This window comes from Pseudorca crassidens, chromosome 4, assembly GCF_039906515.1.
Source record: "Pseudorca crassidens isolate mPseCra1 chromosome 4, mPseCra1.hap1, whole genome shotgun sequence".
In the NCBI taxonomy this organism is placed as follows: Eukaryota; Metazoa; Chordata; class Mammalia; order Artiodactyla; family Delphinidae; genus Pseudorca; species Pseudorca crassidens.
In genome coordinates, this window is record NC_090299.1 from 63,495,448 (window position 1) to 63,508,794 (window position 13,347).

General features: G+C 37.1%; 1 protein-coding gene across 5 annotated transcripts in view; it reads left to right on the forward strand.

Moving 5' to 3' along the window:
- The window catches only part of WDR19 (WD repeat domain 19), an 83,883-nt gene that overhangs the window by 19,097 nt on the left and 51,439 nt on the right, over positions 1–13,347 (forward strand). For all 5 annotated transcript variants that reach the window (XR_010942958.1, XM_067735758.1, XM_067735761.1 and 2 more), the window contains 7 exons: positions 21–133; positions 402–575; positions 5,388–5,458; positions 5,919–6,091; positions 6,175–6,289; positions 7,156–7,262; positions 8,404–8,526. Coding sequence is in view for 4 of the 5 variants with exons in the window: in XM_067735758.1 (XP_067591859.1) it covers positions 21–133; positions 402–575; positions 5,388–5,458; positions 5,919–6,091; positions 6,175–6,289; positions 7,156–7,262; positions 8,404–8,526 (876 nt within the window). In the remaining variant the exon portion in view is untranslated. The remainder of the gene's footprint in view (positions 1–20; positions 134–401; positions 576–5,387; positions 5,459–5,918; positions 6,092–6,174; positions 6,290–7,155; positions 7,263–8,403; positions 8,527–13,347) is intronic.

Below are 13,347 nucleotides of genomic sequence, written 5' to 3' on the forward strand. Positions count from 1 at the left end.
TCTCTTTTCTTTTCTGGCAGATAAGTGTAGTGGTTGGCAAGAAAACTTTGTTTCTTTTTAATCTGAATGAACCAGATAGCCCAATTGATCTGGAGTTTCAGCAGCGCTATGGCAACATTGTCTGCTATAGTTGGTATGTACAAAAGCTCATTACAGAAGGATACCCCTGTGTTTTCCCTTACTAATTATATGTAATTTTTATAGCATTTTCACTTCTCTATGTAATATTTTCTGGATTATAGTCTATGATTTATTATGTGGAACTACCTAGCATATTATCTGACAAATAGGCCCTTGATAAATTATATTCTCTAATTCCTTAGTTTTAAGGTATTTGCTTATTTACTGTATTGCAAATGATAATCTTCCTTTTTACTGTATTATTGCCTTCGTTGCTATAGGTATGGTGATGGCTACATCTTGATTGGTTTTTCACGTGGAATTTTTGTGGTCATTTCCACTCATATTCGAGAGATCGGTCAAGAGATATTTCAGGCTCGTGACCATAAAGATAGTCTAACCAGTATTGCAGTATCACAGACCCTTAACAAAGCTGCTACATGTGGTGATAACTGGTAAGTTATATTCACATATTCCCAGGAAAGCTTATATAAGGAATATTGAAGAGATTCAACAAGACATTGTTAACTAATGTGAATCTGTCAACCATAGTTGCACTGTTAAAATACGTTTGCAATTGAAAATTCCTAACATGCCTTTACCTCTGCCTTTAACACTCGGGGTAATACCTAAAATACTAAATGCGTACTAAATACAGAACCTAAAATGGAGTATGCTTGAAAATCAATCTTAAAAATAAAATAGGCACTTCTGGGTAACATGGAGTAAGCACACTCCACCCTGTCACTCTCACCGAATACAGCCATAAAACCTGAACAGAATCCATGGAACAGCTATTTAAGGACTCTGAAAAGTAAACAGTAGCAGGCAGATTGGAGAAGAAGGCCGGCGTCTGAAATATCACTGAGCCAGCGGTGAGTCTCCCATTTGTCTTCTGGTCTCTCTCAGCCAGGACTCAAGGCTGCCTGAAATCTGGACCCTGGATGTAAGCACTGGGCAGAGAGAGAGAACTCTGAGAGAAGCCCTTTAGTTCTGGCTCAAGTTGCAGGAAAGAGAACTCCTAACACTCAGAGAAAGTTGGGGAAATCCCCCAATTTTCTTTTTTTTTTCTTTCTTTGTTCTCTCATGCCCCAGCCACCAAGCAGTCTCACCATGGGAGTGACAGAAAGGACCCACAGGCACCTAAAACTCTGATGGAGGGTAACCTTCCTCTCCAATTGGAGGAGCTGTGGTCCCGAGAAGGTGGGGCATACCCTTGTTATTTATTTTTCTCTCTGTCCTCTCACTACTTGGCTGCAGGCACAGTTGTAGGAGGTACAAGGCAGAGGAGAGCAACTAGAGCCCCAGATTTCCTGCTGGAAGACCAAAAAGGGGAGCCCTAGGGAACCAGAATATACCAGGGAGGTCCTGGAGAAGGAGAAACTCTGGAAAGCAACCTGTGAAGATATTTATGAACTCCCAGGTTCATCCCTGAGCTGTGTGTGTGTATCACATCCTAAACACATACCAAAGACTTTGACAACTGAAATAAGGGATAGATCATAGCCCATGACCTATACTGGCCAAAGAGTAGGGCATACAGGGACATATCCGAGTACCACTACAAAGGCTTTGGAAGTGGAACTGACATTGAAATCATAACCCACAGAAGGCTGGTTAAAATGTGTGGCCTGAACCCAACTGGGCTGATTGCCTGCTTAAAAAAAGAAAAAAAAAAATTAACCTTCTCTGTGGGATTTAAACAAGACAGAGTCTCCTAACATAATATTCAAAATGTCCAGAGTATAACCCCAAATTACTTGACATATGAAGAATCAGGAAAATTTCAACTCACTTGAGAAATGGCAATCAAAAGACACCAATGCCAAGATGATGCACATAGCAGCTATTATAAAAATGCTCCAAGAAGTAAGGGCTAGCATTCTCAAAACACATGGGAACAGTCTCAGGAAAGAAATAGAGCCTATAAAGAACCAAATGGAAATTCTAGGACTGAAAAAATAATATTAATGCAGTGTATGTAATACCAGCATGGAAATCACAGAGTAAAAGAGTTGGTGAAGTTGAAGGTAGAGCAATAGAAATATCCATTCAGACCCAGAGGAAAAAAAGATTGGAAAAGAGAAAAATGAGCAGAGCCTCAGGGACCTGTGAAACTACCAAAAGTCTAACACTTTTGTCTTAAGAATCTCAGAAATAATGGCCAGAAACTCTCACATTTGGCAAAAGACATAAACCTATATATTATATAAGCTCAGCAAACCCCAAAAGGGTAAATCCAAAGAAATCTAGGCCCAGACACATCATAATCAAACTGCTAAAAGCTAAAGGCAAAGAAAAGATTTTGAAAACAGCCAGAGAACATTTTGAATGACAGCAGATTTCTCACCATAAACCATAGAGGCCAGAAGGAAACTCACAACATTCTTAAAGTGCTGAAAGAAAAGAATTGTTAACGAAACCTCTCTCTATATCCAGTAAAAATATCCATCAGTAATGAAGATGAAATAAAGACATCCTCAGATGAAGGAGAATGAAGAGAATTTACTGCCCGTGGACCTCCTCTAAAAGAATTGCTGAAGGAAGTTCTTCAGATAGAAGAAAACAGATGACAAGGAAATTTGGAACATCAAGAATAAAAGAAAAGCAACAGTAATGGTAAATAGCTGGGTAGGTCTCCAGGCAGGGGAGGCTGTTGGTCACAAGGACTGTTGGTGAAGTCACATAAGGAACTTATATTTGCTTGTGACTGTGGGCTGCTATGTAGGGCATGCATGTGCAGGAAGGACTAGTGTTAGTTTAAGGTCCCTGCAAGCCACGTGGCCAAAGTAGATGCCAAGGCAGCTACATCATGGTGTAGCTTAGCTAAACTCTCAACAGACTTGGACTGTGTTGTAAACCAACCAGACCTAGCAGCCATCTACAGAACACTCCACCCAACAACAACAGAATACACATTTTTTCCAAGCACCCATGGAACATTCACCAAGGTAGACCATATCCTGGACCATGAAACAAACCTCAGCAAATTGAAATTGAAATCATTACAAAATGTGTTCTCTAACCATCATGTAATCATGCTTGAAATCAGTAGCAGAAAGACAACAAGAAATTCTCTAAATGCTTGGAAAGTAGACAGCCTACTTCCAAATAACTCTTGGGTCAAAGAGTAAATCTCAAAGCAAATTAAAAAATACATAGAACTTAGTGAAAATGGAAATGCAACATATCAAAATATATGAGAGTCAGCTAAAGCATTTCTGAGAAGAAAATTATAGTATAAATTCATACACAGCAAAGAAAAATTTCAAATCAATTAGCTAAGTTCCTACCTCAAGAAACTAGAAAAAGAAGAGCAAAATAGGCCCAGAACAGAAGGAAGAAAGTAATAAAGAGCAGAAATTGAAAATTAAAAAGTAGGAAAAAATTAATTAGAAAGCTGGAATTTTTGAAAAAAATTGATAAATCTCTAGCAAGGATGACAAAAATAGAAGACACAAATCACCAATATCAGGAGTGAAATAGAGGTATCACTACAGACCTGAAAACCATTGAAAGGAGAAAGGAATACTACAAACAACTTTATACTCAGAAATTTGACAACTTAGAACATAGGGAACACAACCCAATCAAAAAATGGGCAGAAGATCTAAATAAGCATTTCTCTAAAGAAGACATACAGATGGCCAAAAAGCACATGAAAAGATGCTCAACATCATTAATTATTAGAGAAATGCAAATCAAAACTATAATGGGGTATCACCTCATACCAGTCAGAATGGCCATCATCAAAAAGATCTACAAGCAATAAATGTTGGAGAGGGTGTGGAGAAAAGGGAACCCTCCTACACTGTTGGTCGAAAAGATACGTGCACCCCAATGTTCATTGCAGCATTATTTACAATGGCCAAGACATGGAAGCAACCTAAATGTCCATCGACAGAGGAGTGGATAAAGAAGATGTGGTACGTATATACAATAGAATATTACTCAGCCATAAAAAAAGAACAAAATAATGCCATTTGCAGCAATATGGATGGACCTAGAGATTGTCATATTGAGTGAATAAGTCAGACAGAGAAAGACAAATATATGATATCGCTTATATGTGGAAACTAAAAAAATGGTGCAAATAAACTTATTTACAAAACAGAAATAGTCGCAAATGTAGAAAACAAACCTATGGTTACCAGGGGGGAAGGGAGGGAAGGGATAAATTGGGAGACTGGGATTGACATATACATACTACTATATATAAAATAGATAACTAATAAGGACCTACTGTATAGCACAGGGAACTCGACTCAATATTCTGTAATGACCTATATGGGAAAAGAACCTAAAAAAGGGTGGATATATGTGTACACACACACACACACACACACACACACACACACACACACACACACACACACACACACACACACACACACACACACACACACACACACACAGAGTACAAGTAAGACCAGGGACATCTGAATAAGATTCATGGGTTTTATCAATGTCAACATGATTATGATATTATACTATAGTTTTTCAAGGTGTTACCATTGGGGAAAAAGGTAAAAGTTACACAGAATCTCTCTGTTACTTCTTAGAACCACATGTGGACCTATAATTATATCAAAATTAAAAGTTTAATTAAATGAAAACATTTAATGTTTTAAATGAAAGGAAAAATATATAAGTGGGAAACAGTGGGAGGGAGGAAGGAAGGAGAGGGGAAGGGAGACAGGAAGAAAGAAATGTTGCAACCGTTGGGTCCCAACATCCTGCTACACAGCTTTCATTCTCATTAGCATACTTACTCTTCCCAATAACCCCATGAAGTAACATTATGCCTGCATTTTTCAGAGCTTTCCACCTAGGCCTTGTGATTCCAAATTGAATGCTCTTTCTATTATACGTCATTTCTTTTTGTAGGAAAGAACTCTTGGGGTGGGCGGGGCGGGGGGGAGGACACATTGCAAAGAGAAACCTGTTTCAGCTTGCAGTAATCAATACTGCTCAGGGGAATGTTTTCCTACTCAAACTTTTCTTCAGGATAACTTAGACCTCCTTGTTCCTGAAGCTGTAGATTAGAGAACTAGGGCACAACCCTACCCCACAACTCAACAAACAAACAAAAATTTAAAGGATAAAATATAATTAAATATAGAAAATTTAATATTTTCTTACCTTAACCCAGTGGATCCTCCTTCTTTTGAAGAGCACAGACCTGTTCCATAGCTTATAATTGTTTGTGAAGAAAAACAATTTAACTTAGCAGTCATATTTAAAGGACATTTTTTTTTTTTTTTCAGCATTAAAATCCATGACTTGGCAGAATTAAAAGACATGTATGCTATAATCAACCTGGATGATGAAAATAAAGGTACTGATTTTTCTGTAGTAGAATGACATTTTATCATTTCGATTACAGAGAGTAATGTGTCACTGTATAGTTTGCATTAATTATAGGAGGAATAAAATTAACACCTTTCACTAGAGTTCCCTAAGATAGCATCCTTATTTCAGTAATTATGTTGAGTCATACTCCTTGACTAGAAGCATGTAAGTCCACTTTGATTCAAAGATTTCTAGTGCATTTTATCCCAAATCCAGTTGCAAAAACTAAATTCTTACATACCTTCCCTTTGAGCCAGTGTTGAATGAATCAGGGCTCATGTCCATAAGCCAATCCATGATGAATGTCCTAGTCTAAATAAAGACTAAACTATTTTTAAAATTTGAAGATTTTTATGCTTCTGGCAGCTTAAGTGAGGAGAGTTGCTTGTTTGCCTACAACAGTATCTCTGTTTTTGAATAATCCTTTATTATGTCCATTATTTCAGGGTTGGGCACCTTGTCCTGGACAGATGATGGTCAGTTGCTGGCACTGTCTACTCAGAGGGGATCGCTCCATGTTTTCCTGACCAAGCTCCCTGTCCTCGGGGATGCCTGCAGCACCAGGATTGCATATCTCACCTCCCTCCTTGAAGTCACCATAGCCAACCCTGTTGAAGGAGTATGAAAATGCTGTTACTTTTATTTATTAATAAAATCAAAACAGTTTCAACGGTTAACTACTGTTATTTTTCTCTATTATAGGAGCTACCAGTCACAGTTTCTGTGGATGTGGAACCCAACTTTGTAGCAGTAGGGCTTTATCATCTGGCTGTGGGAATGAATAATCGAGCTTGGTTTTATGTCCTTGGAGAGAACGGCAAGTCTAAATCCAGTTGTTTTCTTATCTAGCATATAATTTGTTTTTATTTGGGAAGCACTGATAGTTTCTTTTAAGACCAAGTCTTTCACTCCTTTTCTTCAGACATCCCTTTCTTAGCTTAAATGGTTTTGCAAATCTTCTAAAAAATTTGCATAATATTTGGAAAGGTTTTATTCTTTACCTTTGTTGTGAAGACACCATGGTATAGCGGGGCAGAGTGTGATCTTTAGAATTGGGCCCTGGGTTCAAATTCCCTTCAGCCCCTTTTAGCTGGGTGCCTGTAGACAAATTCTTTACCCCTCTGAGCCTTGGTTTACTTATCTGGAAAATGAGGATTCTTCTACTTATGAGGAAAATTAAATGAAGTAAAATGTGTGATCTGCTTTTGCACACCGTCTTTCTTAGGCACTTCTTGGTCTGGTGGGTACTTAGTAAATGTTGATTCCCTCCCCCGCTTTATTCTTTGAAAAATGACCATTAGCATCTGAAGGGAGCCTTGCTTTTTCTTCCCCTCCTTCCTCCTCTCCACCCCTTTCCCCACTGGAGGTCAGATATCCCTCAGGAACAGAGCCAACCTGAGAATTATCCTTAGATGTTCTATTAAGCTTATTGTCACTAAGGTTTAATTTTTGGTTGTTTTGCATGTGATTTTATTTTACATTACTTTGTTTCGTGTGAACCACTATGAAATTCCTGAAGGCAAATTTATATGGCAACTAAGATTTTCTTTAGAATGGCTAAAATAAAAATTTTAGGTTCGGAATATTCTTGCAAAGGCACACGTTTAAAACTTATTTGCAAATCATTAATTAGATCATTTTATTTATATTTTAATGTGTTTGGTTTTGTTTTAATTGCTGCAGCTGTTAAAAAATTGAAAGATGTGGAATATCTGGGGACAGTAGCCAGCGTTTGCCTTCATTCTGACTATGCAGCTGCACTTTTTGAAGGCAAAGTCCAGTTACATTTGGTAAGTATAATTTTGATGTCCTGAGGCCTGCTCAGGTAAGTGATGAACAGCCTAATGTTTTATTATCAAGAACTTTGGTCAAGAAGCGACCATATGCTTTGTGACCACCTAGAGGGGTGGGATAGGGAGGATTGGAGGGAGCACAAGAGGGAGGGGATATGGGGATAAATGTATATGTACAGCTGATTCACTTTGTTATACAGCAGAAACTAACACACCATTGTAAAGCAATGATACTCCAATAAAGATGTTAAAAAAAACAAACAAAAAACAGCATTAGGGTAAAAACTAGGAAATCTGAATAACGTATGGCGTTATGTTATAAATGATGTATCGATATTCGTTATTATTTGTAATAAACGTACCATACTCATGTAACGTGTCAATGATAGGGGAAACCAGGTGTGGGGTGTATGAGAACTCTACTATCTTCACACCTTTTCTGAAAATCTAAAAGCATTCTAAAATAAAGATTTATTTTAAAAAAATAAAGAAGCAACCATATGACAGACTAGCTAGAAAGCCAGATGTGGATAAAGGATTAACAGAACTCCTTACCCTTCTGCACGAGCTGTTCAGTTGACTCCCAAGCTCTGTTCCCATGAAACCTGACAGAGTTTCAGCTGTGCTACTCACAACATTGCTTATGGTAAAAATGACTGTGTAGACTGCATCTAGGAGGAACTATAAGTAAATTGTAAAAACTGATGGGAATGCCATACGTCTGGCTTCCTGGAATGCACTGACCCATGTATTTGGGCATGTCACTTGTGGGGATCTTGAAACTGTGCCTGTTGAGTTGTTCAAGAGATATTGGCCCCTGAAATATGGGACTTCTCAACCAGGGCATCTCCCACATCTGTTTCTTGGCTCTTTGCTTCTGGGAAGCCAAAGATACTAGCTACTAGACAATTGCAGAGCCTGCTGCGGAGACTATTCCCATTAAAAGGGTTGTTTAATGCGCCCTGCTGGCAAGCTGGGTTCCTTCCTGATATCTTTCTGAGTAAACTGGTCTGTGATAGTTTGGTGAGTCTGAATGTTTAGCTGAACTTAAGAAAAAGACTCTCCCCTACCCCTTAGATGTTGCAAACCAGGTTTATTCAGATAAATCTATGATCCACTATTATTCTTTATGTTTTAGATAGAAAGTGAAATGTTGGATACTCAAGAAGAACGTGAGACTCGACTTTTCCCAGCAGTGGATGATAAGTGCCGTATTTTATGTCATGCCTTAACTGGTGATTTCCTCATCTATGGCACAGATGTACGTATTGTCTTCCTTAATATAGGACATGGGGGAATTTCTCATTTTTACCTTGTAATTTGTTTATTATATATGTGTTTATATACATCTATTATATAGATATCATATGTGCAGTTACAAACATTATATACTTATGTAGCGCACATAGGTGGTGTGATTTGCCAGTGTCAAGTGCTTTTGTAACTATAGCAATTTTGATGGCACAACGGCTTTGGAGCCTGGACAATCTGGGCTCAGATACTAGCTCTCTTACTTGCTGCTTCCTGCTTGACACCTCCCAGCCTCATTTTCCTTATCTAGATGCTTTAAGGATTTAATTTGATGACAAATGTAAAACACGTCATTCAACTTTAGCTCTCCAGTGCCTACATTTAGTGGGCATTTAATTAAAATTACTTGAATATTGAGAATCCCACTTCAATTTTTTGTCTTTTGAACCACCAATACCCTGTACTCCTAAATATTACATTAGCCACATATACATAAAACTTAGTTTAGTAATAGCATCTTATATTTGTAAAAAGTTTTCAGAGTTTTTCAAAGCATATCATACCTCTTACCTTGCTTAGTCTCTAGAAGAATTCAGTGAAGTTGGTCTAAAAAAAAAAAACATTGTTTTCCACATTAGAAAACAATTATTCACTGTTTCAAAGGTTCCATTATCTCATACTGTTTTTTAAACCGAGCATATTTTAAAACATGCTTATTGCCAGACGAGAGACTTTTTAAATTTAAGTTTGACCTAAAATAATGAGTCTTTGAGCTATATACACAAGTAGGGTAGGTTTCATGTATCAGGTAAAGTGGTAAATGATATGGTAAATAAGTAGTAAATATAGTCATAAATATATAAGCAGAAAAGTTTTAGAGATAAGGATACTGAAGATTGAGAAGTTAGTAAGTTTGTAGTAGAGGTGGACTTAACAAGCAAGATTTTCTGATGGAAAATCTACTCTTCCCACTGTGCCACACAGCATTGTGAAGTAAGAACTCAAAGTGTAGTAATCTGCCAATAACGTAGCATTTATCTCTATCTCAGTTTCTTTTTTTTATTGAGGTATAATTGACATATAACATTGTATTAGTTTCAGGTGTGCAGCATAATGATTCAGTCTTTGTACATATTGCAAAATGGTAACCCTCTAGTTAACATCCATCACCACACACAGTTACAAAATCTTTTTTTCCTATAAAATATCTCATTCTTCAGTGATTCTGAAAATATCGGGGTTTTTTAGCAGCTTTATTGAAGTATAATTGTTATATAATAAACCACACTATTGAAAGTCTCTAATTTGATAAGTTTTGACATATGTATATCCTGTGAAAACACCATCAACTTAATCAAAATAGTGAACATATTCATCACCCCCAAAAGTTTTCTAATGACCCTTTATGATTCGGTCTTCCCATCCCTCCCCACTCAGTGCTTTCTGTCACTATAAATGAGTTCGTCTTTTCTAGAGTTGTATATACATGGAATCATATAGTAGGCACTCCTTTTGTCTGGCTCAGTATAGTTATTTTGAGATTCATCCATGTTGGTGTGTGTGTCAATAGTTCATTCCTTTTTCTTGCTGGGTAGTATTCCACAGTATGCATATATCATAATTTGCTTATCCATGAACCTATGGATGGACATTGGTGTTACTTCCAGTTTGGAATATTTACAAATAAAGCTGCTATAAACAAATTTGTGTTCAAGTCTTTGTATAGACATATGCTTTCTTTTCTCTTGGATAAATGCCTAGAAGTAGAATGATATGTCATATAGCAAGTGTATGTTTAACCTTTTAAGAAACTGACAGACTCTTTTCTAATTTAATTGGTTGTACCATTTTACATTCCCATCAACAGTGTATGAGTGCTCCAATTCCTCTACATCCTCACTAACACTTGATATGATCGGTCTTTTACATTTTAGCCACTCTAATAAGTGTGTAGCGATACCTCATTATGATTTTAATTTGCATTTCATTACCGGACTAATGATGTAGAACATCTTTTCATATGCTTATTTGCTAGCTGTATATCTTTGGTGAAGTGTCCAAGTTTTTTGACCATTTCTTTTTTTTTTTTAATTTATTTTATTTATTTATTTTTGGCTGCATTGGGTCTTTGTTGCTGTGTGCGGGCTTTCTCTAGTTGCAGCAAGCAGGGGCTACTCTTCGTTGTGGTGCATGGGCTTCTCGTTGCAGAGCACAGGCTCTAGGCACGCAGGCTTCAGTCGTTGTTGCACATGGGCTCAGTAGTTGTGGTTTGCGGTCTCCAGAGCGCAGGCTCAGTAGTTGTGGCACACGGGCTTAGTTGCTCCGTGGCATGTGGGATCTTCTCAGACCAGGGCTTGAACCTGTGTGCCCTGCATTGTCAGGCGAATTCTTAACCACTGCGCCACCAGGGAAGCCCTTGACCATTTCTTAATTGGATTGTTTGTTTTCTTATTGAGCTTTGACGGTTCTTCACACATTTTGGATTCAAGTCCTTTATCGGATATGTGCTTCGCAAGTATTTTCCACGCAGTGCGTGAGTTGTCTTTTCAGTCTCTTAACACTGTCTTTCAAAGAGGAGAACTAAAAAATTTTTGACCAGGTCCAGTTTATCAATTAATTTTTTTTATAGGTTTTGCTTTGGGTGTCATATCAAAGAAATTTTTGCCTAACCCAAGGTCACAAAGTTTTTCTCGTATGTTTTCTTCTAGAAGCTTTCAACTTTTATGTTTTACATTGAGGTCTGTGATCCATTTTGAGTTAATTTTTGTTTATGCTGTGAGATATGGATCAAAGTATTGTGGGTTTTTTTCCCTGCATATAGCTATTCGGTTGTTCCAGCAACATTTGTTGAAAACACTATTATTCTTCGAAACTATACTGTTTTTGTACTTTGTTGAGTCGATTTTGTACTTTTGTCAAAAATCAATTGTCCATAAATGCACAGATCTTTTTCTGGACTCTGTTTATTCTCTTGATCTGTTTATCTGTCTTTACATCAGTATCACACTGTTTTGATTACTGTAGCTTTATAATAAGTCTTGAAATCAGGTGGTGTTAGCCCTCTAACTTCTGTGTTTCCTTTTCAAAGTTGTTTTGGCTATTCTCAGTTTTTTGTATTCCCAGTTAAATTTTACAATAAGTTTGTCCAGTTTTACAAAAAGCCTGCTGGTATTTTTATTGGGATCATTGTTGAACTTACAGATCAATTGCCATCGTAACAATATTGAGTCTTCCCACCAAGGAACAAGATATATATCTTCATTTATTTAGATTTTCTTTAATTTCTCTTAGCAGTGTTTTGGAGTTTTCTGTGTACAGGTCTTTCACATCTTGTTTCAGATTTATACCTAAGTATTTCGTATTTTGGGTACTCCTATACATGGTATTGCTTTTTTATTTCGATTTCTGATTATTCATTTTTAGCAGATAGACATGCAACTGACTTTTGTATATTCATCTTGTATCCTGAAACCTAACTAAACTCACTAATTCTAGTAGTGTTTTTTTGGTAGATTCCATTGGATTTTCTATATAGATGATCATGTCATCTGCTAATAAAGATAGTTTTACTTCTTCCTTTTCAGTCTGCCTTCTATTCCAATATATTGTTGGATAGAAGCAATGAGAGTAGATGTCTTCATCTTGTTCTTGACCATTAAGTATGATGTTAGCTGTAGGTCTTTTACAGATTCCTGTTATCAGGTTGAAGAAGTTTTCTTCTATTCCTAGTTTACTAAGAATTTCTGTGGATGTTGGATTTTATCAAATGCTTTTTCTCCATCTATCGAAATGATCACATGGGTTTTCTTTTTTAGTTTGTTTATAATTTGTGGATTATATTAATTAATTTTCTAGTGTTAAGCCAACCCAGCATTCCTGGGATAACCCCCGCTTGATCATGATGTATTCTTCTTTTTATACATTGTTGAATTCATTTACTAAAGTTTTATTTCAAATCTTTATATCTACGTACATGAGGGACATTGGTCTGCTGTTTTCTTTTCCTATGATGCCTTTGTCTGATTTTAGTTTCAGGGTAATGATCATAGAATGAGTTAGTCATCTTCAATTTTCTGGAAGGGTTGATTAGAATTAGTGTTTTGTTTTGTTTTTTGTTTGTTTTTTGCTTAAATGTTTGAAAGAATGTGCCAGTGAAGCCTACTGGGTGATCAAGCAATTCCTAGCAGTAGTTGAGTAGTACCTGCTAGGTTGGCTTGCTGCACTTCCATAGATTCAGCTGGTAAGGAGGAAGCAGTCCCAATAGATGTATACAGCAAAGGCAAGATCATGTTATTAGAGCTCCCCACATCCTTAGTGCCACAGAATAATACCAAACCGAAGAGGTCAGATGCTCTTCTATGTACTCTGTGGTGGAGGACTCAACTCTGCTACAACTAAGCAGTTTATACTCTGCAGCTATACACTAAGGAAGGTGAATTGGACAATCCAAGATGAATTGGACATCATTGGAACCAGGGAAGCAGCTGAGAAATTCCTCATGGAAGTCTCCCACAAGACAGAGAGGTGGATGAGAAATGACTCAGTGACAGATTTTCACAAGAGTGCCCATCTCACCATGTTCCTTGTAAGATAACAGAGGATTCTGCCAATACATGGGTCAGACTACAGTTGAGCCTTGACTCTGTGGCATTGCAAAGTAGCCAGGTGCCATGGTGGAGCTGTTTTCCTACGAAGCCTTCTAGGCCTGGAGTTTTTTTATGGGAAGGTTTTAAACTATAAATTTAATTCCTATAATCAATATCAAAATATTTGGGTTATGTGTTTTTTCCATGAGTGAGCTTTGGTAGTTTGTGTTTTTCAAGGAATTTGT